General features: G+C 28.8%; 1 protein-coding gene across 2 annotated transcripts in view; it reads left to right on the forward strand.

Moving 5' to 3' along the window:
* LOC142319142 (uncharacterized) overlaps positions 1–12,921 on the forward strand; it is a 150,103-nt gene that overhangs the window by 83,327 nt on the left and 53,855 nt on the right. For both annotated transcript variants that reach the window (XM_075356105.1, XM_075356104.1), the window contains one exon: positions 653–740. In XM_075356105.1, coding sequence (XP_075212220.1) covers positions 656–740 — 85 coding nt within the window. In that variant the 5' untranslated portion in view covers positions 653–655. The remainder of the gene's footprint in view (positions 1–652; positions 741–12,921) is intronic.

Raw genomic sequence — 12,921 nt, forward strand, 5'->3', positions numbered from 1 at the left:
ATCTAAAACCCATAGCAGAAATTATCAAAATGAAATATAATTAAATAAAATTATATAATTGTCAATTTACGTCTATTCAACTGATATATTTTACACCGTACAATTATTTATCTCGTAGAACATGAGTAAGATGTAATGCATCTAATGCATGTAGTCTATCTTGAGTTTGAATATTTAAATAAAAGCATTGTTTATTCTATCCTACTATTTTTTTTTAAATTTGTAGAAATTATATTACAAAATAAATAAGCAAATGTAATTTATCTTCACAGATTCATCCAAGCAGAAATCAGCGTACATAATTCCTATTTATTAAAGAATAGATTAAATTTTCCAATTTATAATATAGTTTATTATACACTTTTAAATGAATAATTTTTCCAGTACATTATCTGAATTAATTTTTTTATCCTATGTATCAAAATATCAAATCAAATTAAAATTACTCTCTTTCCAATTAAAAAAAAGTCACGGACACCGCAAAGTTCAATGATTAAACCATTAAATATTTATTCATAATAAATTCAGTGTAAATAATTGTTTTCTGACCATGTTATATTATAAAGTATGTATTTAGTTACGTAAAACAGGCCAACGGTTTTGTATTACGGTGTAACAGTAAATTAATGCAATCATTTTTTTTTTGTTGCAGACGATGATGAGACAACCTGGATTAGTCTTACTGTACAGCATGTCCATGTTTCCTATTATAACATTATCAGCGGTGGAACAATTAAGCGGTGAGATTTTTTTGTCTTTTTTTTTCATTCAAAGATTTTTGTATAATCATATTATTACTGTATTTAAAGTTTATAATTAATTACTAATTATCACTTTTTTCAAGATTTTTTTCTCTTCTTTTTTATTATTAATCCTTTAATTTAGATTAACTGTCGGTTATATAGACGTTGCGATCTGATTTATAAATATTGCCATAACACTGGCATTGGTCATGGTTCATTGGAACTTGTTCTGTTACTTCTGTTAGGCGAACGACCTTGAGTAGATGTTAGGATAACAGTTATCATTACCAGCGACCAACACTATTGTCATACTTCCAAGTATTGAAAACCACTTAGCAATACAAATAGTTTCTAAAACAAATATAAATAAAATTCTTTCATTTTAGGTGAACATATTTTTTTTTAATTGTTACTAATAATTAAAATACTATTTGAAAAGTCATTTAATTTCCCGCCTAAATTGCGATGTAGCAGAATTACAGAAGGGAAGGTATTCCAATTTTGGCATATGCGGTTTTCACCGGATCTTGACGTTTTTATACCTAAGAAACCCAAAAAACTTTCGGAAATTTTTCGGATGTTAATGTTCGTATGCCGAACACACGTGAGTGTGTTCGGCGTTGGTCTCTAAATCACCTTATATCTACAAAACTACTGGACCGATTTTGACCAAACTTGGTCAGATTACTTCTATATATCGGGCATTGATGCCACTGAATTTTCAACTTAAAACGTCAACGGGGTAAGGCTTTAGATCAAGGTCACGCTCAGTATCTCTAGATTTCGGCTGATTAACGTCATATTTTTCTTAAGCACATTTGTTTACAAATAAAAAATAACAGTAGCTGCAAAAAAACGTTTTTTTGCAAAATCGCATCCCTACCCCAAAAAACTCTGTTGTAGTTGTCTGATATGTTGAGACGTCACAGGTGTGCAGTAGAATTAAATAAATGAATAATATTTAATGTGTAAAAAGATAACTCGATCTGGCTGGGTTTCGAACTCGACCACCCGGTTGACTCGGTACTTGGTGCGTTAAGTCTCGCGACTACACCAGTCGTACAAGCCGTACAAGCGAAATATGTTGTATGTAAGTTGTGAAATTACATTAGTTTATTCAGTTCCGAATAACGCCGCTAGTACTGCCACACCCGCGCAAATTAAATACAGTATGCACGCGCGCTTTAGATAGAATCATTGAATTAAATAAACGAAAAAAATATTATATTTAAATAAAATGATGAATATTTTTAATTAAGTTTTGTGTGTGTGTGTGTGTGTGTGTGCAGTGCATGAGAAACAACCCACTGCGTTGTCAGCTTTTTTCAACTCATTTTTATAAAAGAAAGAACCAAACTTAAAATTTGTTAATAGAAATACAAACCGTAATGTTAAAGAATGACATAATCTGATCTGATGTTAAGTTTCCTACTCAGAATTCGACACCCGTTGCTCAATTCTACCTGCTCGTTAGCCTTTCTGGAACTGCTATTCCTATACATAGTGCGCTATAATTTTGCAGATGAGTTTGAACCTTTAAAGTACACGTCAAAATTAAAATAAAATATTTTGCATTTTCTTCGTAATTCCCCAATAATTTTTTTATTGACCTACGCAAGACAACTGAAGAAAAGTAAAACTTCTTAGAAGTTAGAATATACTTTTGCATGAATGACTAAAAACTATTATTTTTAAATTCTCTATTAACTGGGTAATACATAATCTTTTCTTATCCCCGCCCAATTCATGTATTTGTCGACTACGATCTTTCCATTTAAAACTTATTTTCCAAGTAAAACAGCTATTTGGGAATTAAGGATTATTTTTTTAGTTTTTAAAAATATTGTTTTATTTTGATAAGATGTGAAAATGTGAATACTAATTAAATGTAACCGTTATTAAGACGAAGTCGTAATTGTATTAAAAAAAGAAGATTCTCTTAAAACAACTGTTGCAGAGAAGAAAAAGTATCCTAACATCATATAATAACATATTATTATAGTGTTAGATGGTTGCTCAATACGCAATTTGCTAGTTAATTACATTCTTGCAAGAGTTGTACATCGCCCGCGTTCTGATGTGAAATATTTTATCAGATTTTTATTAAAAGAATGTCTCTTCATCTAATACGTAATGGTATATTTTTATTTTTTTCTCATTACTATTCACAATTCATTATTCAGCTTATCAAAACGAATCTATAAGTTTTCTTTTACTTTTTTTTTATGTGTACGTTGAAATCCGTTCAACTAGTGAAAAATAAGCAACCCTCCTGTGGCGCAATGAGATGAGGATGATATGTATGACGTAAATGAGGTGTAATCTTGTACAAACTTAGGCCGACCATTCGTGAGTCGTGTGTTTAATTGAACCCCACCCACCAAAGTACATCATTATCCAATGTTTACTATTTATATCCGTACAAAAGCAATTAGATTTACTAGGATTCGAATCTCAAAACCTTCGACTTCGAAAATCAGTTGTTGAACAATTGATTTGCGACGATAAGTCAACTAATAGATCCGGCCGGTGGGCGTTTCTTTAATTTAAAAAAACATTCACTGACTGAAATAGCTTTAATTTTTATGATCCATTCACCATAAAAACTTAAAATGAAAACACGGAATGGAAATTTTGTAGCGTATGAAGTAATATCATGTCTTACCGGAATTCGAGACCGGAAATTATTTCTTAAAAATGACAACTAAAAACCACTGGTCAAAGACCCTAAACTTACGAGAAAAATGAGTTGTTAAGTAATTAAACGATTAAACGAGTATTATATGATTTGAAAATAAAATTCAACTTAAAAATATTGATTTCAATGTTTTATTAACATATACACTAGTCTGCATTACAACACACGGGCGCGCGCACACGCACAGAGGAATTTTTTAAATGATAATTTAAAAATGTTTTATTTTGCAACACATTTATGTTGTTATTAGGGGTTACTAAACAAACTATGTTTGGTTACAATTCTAATTTTAGAATAGAAAATTATACATAACACAGAAAGAATTTATATGTACATAATCACTGTTATGATTATATGAAAATGTAACAACAATGTTATGATAATACATGTAATGTTATGATAATATGAACATGTATTGTATAGTTAAGTGGAAATTTAACTTTTGTTTCTATTGTCAGTTTCTTCAGCCATTTCTTTCGATATGCTGTTGCCATATGCAGTTACAACTTTTGTCGATAAAAAATGAAATATTGTAGAAAATCACATCCCTGATCTTTCTGATTTGGTTAAAAAGTAAAAAAAAAAAAACAGTAAACCCTCAAAATTGATTTTAAAAGTTTAATGTTATTATATTAAAATAAAAATTTCACTTCAAAGTTTTCAAGTTAATCGTCATAAAACAAGATTGTACGTTTTACGCCGAAGGTAGAATTTTTTTTGTAGAAAATATCCGAAAATAACAGCCGTATACAAAAAAAAGTATGATTAGAATAACAAATATATTCTATTTTGGAAAAACCTTCCGATTTTGTTTGAAATCGATACTTATTTTCAAAAGAATTATTCCGAGAGTAACAACCTGGACGGTTAGATATGACAAATTTGAGTTCCGTTTATTCGTACTGCGTAATCATGTTCGGAAAGGCCTTAGAACGATGTAATAATAAATTGGTAATAACTGATATAACTGTCCGCTGTTCTCCTATTCTTAAACTTGTTGCCATTTTTAATTTTCCTTAAATTTATGATGTTTTAATATATTTATCGCACGAATTATATATTATATTATAATTATAAATATTAACTTAATTAATTAGTTAGTATTATTAATAGGACAATAGTCATTAAAACCCTTCATAAACTCACGCTCTCAGTTTATCGGATAACTTGTACCGGAATGTAGTTTAAACCTGAAGAATATACAAGATAATAAGAAACTAATGCAAAATCTTCGTGGTCAGACCAGGAATCGAACTGAGGACCTAACGTATGCTAACCAAAATCTTTACAGCCGAGCTTTGTATACCGATTACATTATAAATATACAATTTAAATAGTAATAATATTTTTTTTAATATTAATTTTAAACATCATGATTGATTTCAAAACTTTTTAAATATTTTTTTTTTTAATTGTGCGAAACGATATATTGAATAAAATAACACAGGAATAATTTTTCACAATGAAAGAAAAAACCAAACGCCTTCATATTTGAGAAAAAATCAATCGACTGTATTTTATCTATCTTTATATTAGAAAAGCCTTTTTAGGATGACGTGGTGAATGATTGTAATAATAAAGAAAAGAAAGCTATAAAGAAACAACAGCGTAAAAACGAGTCTACGCGCGTGCTCTTTTCAGCTCGTTGGGATATCGGAAGGAAGATTATTAAACGCATGCCTTTATTACGATGTAGTGAAGGTGACAATTAGACCGAGAGTCGACGTGGCCTAGTTATAAACCGCCAGGATGTGGTATCCTAGCGTAATCGTTGGTTGAACTGCACCATAGGAGTCCAGGCAGTTGAATAAGAAGTGCATTACAAATCGGTCCGTTACAAAAGAAAGCTATTTTCCATTCTTTTTTCATCTGCAATATTTTTACATTTCTATGTACGAATAATGATATAGTGTTACTGATAATTTCATTTATATGTCGAATTAGAAAACATTTGTGATCTACTCTTATTCGAAAAATTATTCCATTGAGTAGTATAATATGGTTTCATCTTTAATATATACAGATCTTGAAACTGTGATATTTTATTGAAAAGTAATATTATGCTATTCGCAAACTAACAGAATCGTTTATGGCCAATACCACGTTTTATCTTTTCATTTATTTCAATGATGTTGCAAGTAGATAAACTTATTTCTTTTTTTAAAGTGAGAAAAGTCTAACACTGTTTTCAATTAAATGAAAGTCGATCTATTGTAATTTATAATACCTTTTTTAAAATGACACCATTATTTTTAAACCTTTTTTTTACTTATAATGGTTTTATGAAACGTAGCTAACTAGCTTTATAGTACGTAATTTGACCTGAAAGTTTTATCCAATAGAAATAAGAAATTTTCTTCATAAACATCCTAATCCTTCTTCAAAACTTTCCCCCCCCTAAAACTAACTTTTATAATAAGTATTGTTTTTTTTTTGTTTTTTTTTTAAACATTTCATCAACTAGGTTTCCATTGTTATTTTTTTTTTTTTGGTAGCGATCCTACTTAATTGAATATGAGAAAATAAAAATTTCTGTATTTATAATTTGAATATAATTGAATTGTGCCCTTGAAAAAATTACAAGAGATTGGGAAAAAGAACTTAATAAGTTAAACTTACACGAAAACATAAAAATCGGCACTAAAACTATATTGATAAATATAATTATTCTCGCCTTTGCAGACGATATTGCAATTTTTGCAAAAGATATAAATGAAGCTAAAATCAAAATTCAGAAACTAAGCAAATGTGCAAGCAAAATTGGTTTTCAAATTTTTTCTATTTAAATGACAAATGTATACAATCATAGTCAAAAAAAATCTTGTTCTCCAGTCTGAAAATTAGAATAATTTTTTTTTTTTTTTTTTTATTCAGAGCAGATCATTTTCATAGTAATTCAAAAACATAATAATGACTTCGAGGTTGTAATTTAGTTAAAAATATTAACCAAAGTAGTTTTTATACGTGTCATCTACTCCTCTGCATAATTAAAATAATTCATCATGTTTACTGTAACAATGTTCATTTTTTAAACCTCCATTGTTTTAATCTGTTTACCGCCAACATTCTTATCTTTCAATAACGTTTCTTTAATATCAATAATACAATATATTTTTATCATGGTCGTTCTTAATCCTATCTTTGGTCACAAAAATCTCCATTTACTTTCATCAGGTTGAGAATAAGTAGACTCTGTGAACCGATTCGGTTGGAGAGACTGGTTAAGTGAAACAAATTTGATAAATCAGAGTGTCATTTTTTATAATTATTTCAATGAGTTACTTTCTGTGAAATGTTAAAATTATAATGCAAACATTATATTTACATACATATGAGATAAATGTTCAGTCAGTTATTAATAATCTACGAAAAATTATATTTTACTTGCAGTTATTATCTGTTCTTGAAACTTTTGTGTTTAAAAAGGTATTATTTAAATTGTTATATAATCGATAGTCATTTAATCTTAAACAATTAAAATAATTAGGGTACACTAATACAAGATTTACCCCATGATTTCGGAAATTTATTTTTATTTAAGTTTGAGATATGTATAATCTTTGCGACAAACTAGCTACACATTTTTTTTAAATTTTAAGGAACACTAATGTATTAACCTTAACTGGTAGTCCACGTAATGCATTAACTTAAATTTTCTCGTTTATTTGTTGTTGCTTTTTTACTTTCTCTTTCATTATTTTATTTGTCGCGCGATTCACATCATCCTTTTTTTAAAGATAAGGCACCTTTCCGTATTAGCTGCCTTAAAACATTTAGTGAATCCGTTTATCTAATTTCTTCATTTTCTATATTTTACATTTCAGCTAAATAATGCTAAAATATTGGGTCGGTCAATTAATTCGAGAGTCGATTGACAGAGTAATTACAGCAACTAACTTTTCAAGATATTTTTCTGAATAAAATTAACTTAAATTATTTTTAAATGATAGAATGCAAGGAAAATATAGCAATAATAATAGCAGGTTCTTTTACCAAATAATACGAGCTAATTTTATAAAAGTAGTACAATCATAATTAGTAAAAAAACCGAAGGTAATTTCTGAGTTATCTTACATTATTGCACACTTAGACACGGCTGTTGTAGCTATCTTTCAAGTTGGCAGTTACACATTTTTATACACTCATCGTAACCAATAATATTCTTTTATGTAAATCAAAACGTTAATTACAATAATAAATTTCATTTCCGAAATAAGTTAAAAAATATATATTTATACTCTGTTTAAAAGAATTAATACTACAGATATATCACACAACAATAATTGTGAAATAAAACTAAAATTTCAGATAATTTAATTTTTTTTTTATTAAATCATTTTCCTAATTTTATTGCGTCTCTTATATATCTGACTAATTTCATCTAATTATATCCACTCGAGGAAACTTATCACTTCATCCTTCGACAATTACCTTGTTCCAAAATATTTCCAAAAATATATCAATAAAAACAAACAATAATGTCATAATGAAGAGAGTTCGAAACCTTTATAAGCAATAAAGGCATGAAGATGAGAAAGCTGGGACTTATAAATAAATTAAACAGATTTAAAAAATTTTCTTTATTTTTTTATGTAATTATATGCTTATAGGTTCAATTAAAATGATAAATTCCCTTAATAAAAACCGTTTGTTCGAAAGTGAGGTTATATGATGATATTTTTCAAAATTACGAAAATTGTATTTTGTACATCAGTAACATGTAATATTTATTACAACCAAATTTTGGCAATATTATCTCGATCTTATAAGTAAAACATTACGAATTTTTCAATCCAAATATGTTCAACTTATAACTTTTTAAAGAAAATCATATGATATGTGACGATAGGAAAGAGGGTGTTCAAATTTTTTTTGAAAAAAACCGTAATTTTTGAACATGTACATTTCTTAACATGTACATGTACTTATTAAAGTATGAAATATAACATATTCTCTAACATATATCTAGTCAGTTTATTTTACTTACGTAATTTAATCACTGGTTTCAATTCAACAAATCTTAGAGACTGATCGACCCGAAACTGTCTGGAATGCCAATGCTAAATTGTAGTTGAGCTTACAGTGTGATGCAAAACAATCTAATGTCGAATAAAATTATCTTTAATAATAAAACCAGAGCTTTTTTTTGTTATTGTTTATAACGATGGGGGTTTATGCAGATAAGGAAATACAGAAGAAACTTTCATTGAAAATAAACGTTTGTGCCATTATATTAATAATAAAACTAATAAACTTTTACTCATTTCTATTTTATTGTCTTTTTTTCTTAATAATTAGTTTGGTTTAATCAGATATTAAGGTCATTAGAGTAAACTAATTTTATATATATATAATTATTGACAAGTAAGGTTAATTCTTTCAAAGATATTTGAATTTTTTTCATGAGTATTAAGTCGATATAATTTTACAAAAAATGTATTTTTTACACTTTATAATATAATTAATGAGAGCATTACTTTTTCTATAGAACCAATAGTTGACAAAAAGAAAGTACAGTGGGAAAATATGCGACTTCCTCCGAATAGAATTCTGTCATGGTTTAATTTAATATGTTGCTTATTAACTGAACAGTTCGATAATCTCTAGGATTACCGTTGGACTCTTCAGAACGAAGTCACGTGCGTTAATACGCACATATCTTCTTTATAAAGATTAATACCTAACTTTACTGACCGGTTATAATCGTTTTCGTTATTTATAACGCTTAAAATGTTCTTTAAGTTAAAAAAAAAAACAAGATCTTCATAAATTCTTCACCATAATCTTTATTTAATTTGCGCATCAATTTCTTTGTCCTTACCTATAAATCTGAATGACCGTGTGTTTGTTTTATTATATTGACGTTCGCTTAAAATTCGCTAATCTCAATTCACTTTCATCCGGAGTTCCCGGGTTCGAATCCCGGTTAGGCATGGCATTTTCACACGCTACAAAAACACTCATCTCATTCTCTGAATCAATTCCTAACGGTGGTCCCAGAGGTTAAAGAAAAAATAAAAACAAAAAAATCTCAATTCACTACTTTGTATATTAATTTTTGGAGAAAATTTTATTTATGAATTTAGCCAATAATTTCATTACTGAGTACTAGTAATATTCTAATTCACTGGCTAAATCACATTTATTCATGTAGGAACGTGATTTTCATAAATTACATTTAGAAAATAAACTGAATTCTATTTTTTTTTTCATTTATTAAAAAATAATTATTTATTAACTATTTGTTTACTGTAAACAATTTTCCCTGTTAAATGAGGTAATTTATTACACAATAATAATCCAACTTATTTTAGTACATGTAGTGTTTAATTTTACAACAAATATTATGAATCCGTACAATAAGCTCGCAAGCGCTCACACACACATACAAGATAGTAGAAAATACAGTCTGTCCTTAATATGTTACGGTTTTTTCGAGAAAAATTATGAAAGTCTATAAATTATTGGATGAACTCGCAATGATCGTTTCGCTGTACATTGGTATAGCATAATATGAGGAGTTATATTCGTATTTGACGTTTATCTAGATAATATACCATTACTAAAATTATGTCATTGCATTTTTGAGGAAATTCATTCCTTAATTAACCCTGGAATATTATCAGAAAAATAATGCCTTGATTTTCTTATTAAAATTAGAAATATGCAAATAAATATTATTTTAAATCAATTAAATAAATAAAAAACTAAAAAAAACACATTTTACGTAAATATTAATGTTATTAATAGATCAGATAAAAAGTAACTGTCTGAAATTTAACCCTATGGCACATCCGACTCATCAAAGAAAAACTAGTTTCTGAAGAAAATTCATCATGATATAACAAATTAATTTAGTTAAATTAAATATAAATGAAATAAACAAACAAGATCATAAGAAAAACCAAGGAGATCCTCCTATTTACGTAGCAAAATTCAATCGACTTAATCGAAGACTTTATTTGTAAATTTTACCAGTCTGAAAAACGTCTATCATTATGAACTTGAAAAGAACCCTTTTACTGATAAATTGAATATTACTGCTTAACAAAACAAAATGTCCTCACACATGAAATGTATTTTTAAATGTTTGCAACTGCCGATAATGATCTGTTCAATTTTTTTTTTAACTTCCTTCCGCTGAAGGTCCGACCCACGATCCCGTGTTACACGACCTTGAGGGTGTCAGTTGCCTTTAATCCTCTGGAAGGCCATGCCAGGCTATGCTGTTCCCGACAGCACCTTCCAGAGGCTGGGACTCGGGTCGGTCTTTTCCTTTTTTATCCATCTAAGGACCCCCAGAAGTCCCCGTTCAATCATTTAAAGTGAGACACCGGAGCATCCCACCCCTTCTGAACGGGGCTGTCCGCCCTGCTCTAACGGTAACAATCCCTCACCCATCTACCACTTCTTCCAGCGACTTTTTCCGGATAATATTCCCTATCACCTCGCTGACTATTGTTCAGTTCCGCTCACCATGGAGCATTACCACCACTATGTTATCTACAGCAACCTCACCCAACCGCGTCCTCAACACCCTCCTGTCTTCATCCCACCATGGGCCCTGGAAGTATATTCTGCGGTTTCCCGCTCTCCACAATACTGACAGTTCTCAAACGACCGTCTCCTCCTGCCGCATAAGTAGCTGTTACAGCTACCATGTCCCGATAGAAATTGGGCTAGCTCAAACGTGAGTTTCCCGTGCTAACGCCTGAGCCAAGGCCTGATATCTGGTATCAGCCTTCTCGTCCAGACGCCCACCTCTGATACACTCCATATCTCCTGCCAATGCTCATCATTTCAAAACTAAGGAAAAATAATAATCTCTTGAAATAAATTAGACAAATATGTTAGCGGTTTTAGAGAGACATATGAGGAATTTAATAGACAATTTTATTGTTTTTCATTTTTGATAGTGAACGCTGTTTACGAGTATACATTGTATCTGCAATTAAATTTTTGTCAATAAAGTACTAAGAATAGGTTTTATTTTCGTTTATTTTTGAGATAACATAAAAAGCTTAAGAAAAGCCCATTATTTCAATATTTGTCTAATTATCTCGAATTTCGTCATTTTTCAATTTTAATACTTGTATGGGATTACAATGAACCTATTTTTTTTTTTAAGTTTCATTATTTCAATTAGCTTTGAACAGTTAACACATACTGATATCTTAGACACGTCTGCTAAATCCTCAGTTGAATAACAATGGACTACTACACTTTTTGACGAAAAGTGCATTTCTGGTATTTATGAGATCTGTAAGAAATTCACAAAAAAATTTGAACCAAAAAATTTACTCGTTTCTTTTTGACAGACAGTTTCAACTTATACGCTCAGGATAAACTTGCAGACGTGCGGACATATTTATAACAGAATTGAATGTTCTTATTAATGAACATACACCTTTTTTTACATACACCTTTTTTTTATTTAAAAAGATTTTTATTAATACAATGAGTTTTTATTAATACAATGCAATAATACCCAATTTTGATCAATTCTAGTCAACCTAATCTCCAGATTGATTCTTTGATGATTTTACTCAGAATTAATATTTTCTCAACTTTCTGAAGATAAATAGATGAGAAAAAAATCAGTTTGAGCATGAGTTAATGTTAATGTTTCCAATAAAGGTTTATTTATAAATTCTTCCTTTTAATAGCTTAGTTCTTTTTTGTCTAGTAGTTTGTAATAATAATAATAATAAAAACTAATTTTTATTATTATTGCCAAATTTGCTACTTTAGGTAAAGTCCGAGTATATTGTAAATTAGTATACAATTATATTTTTAATAATTTTACATTAATTATTTAAGATAATTAATTTAATGCTGTCGCTTACTTCTCAATTATACAAATATTATACTTAATTTACATTTTGTTAAAACACCTAATCAGTAATTATGAATTAAGATAATGATTTCGTTCATCGAATCCACTAATCCGCAGTTCGTAGATTACAATATAGCCCGTAGATTATAACTAAAGCAAAACTATATGATGATTTTTCTATCAACATGCTTAATTAATTAATTTACTCATATACTAGGAAAAAAATTGAAAATTATCCCTCAGTATTACGATAATTTATTTAAACTTTAATAAAAATACTTGTATATATTTATACTACTCGTTTTCCAAATATTTGCTATACGATTCCATAAGAACTTAGCAAAACTATAATGCAGTTTTTCAACACTATTGAGGAAGAAACCACATCATAATTCTGCAAATTTTTTGGAAGCACATTTAAAATTATTCAGTTATTCGAATTAAGTTAATATTTTTATAAATTATTCTTAAACATTCTCTCTTGTTTTACTAACTAATGTGACCTTGATTAGAGCATGTGTTTTGCGAGTGATGGTAACATTGGAGTACAGGAAACGGATGTAGGCTCATTATTGAAAATAGGGAGAACATCGGAAGTTAGATTATTCTAACGTCACCTAAACTAAAATCTATGTAAATATTTT

Source organism: Lycorma delicatula, chromosome 2, assembly GCF_047948215.1.
Source record: "Lycorma delicatula isolate Av1 chromosome 2, ASM4794821v1, whole genome shotgun sequence".
Lineage (NCBI taxonomy): Eukaryota > Metazoa > Arthropoda > Insecta > Hemiptera > Fulgoridae > Lycorma > Lycorma delicatula.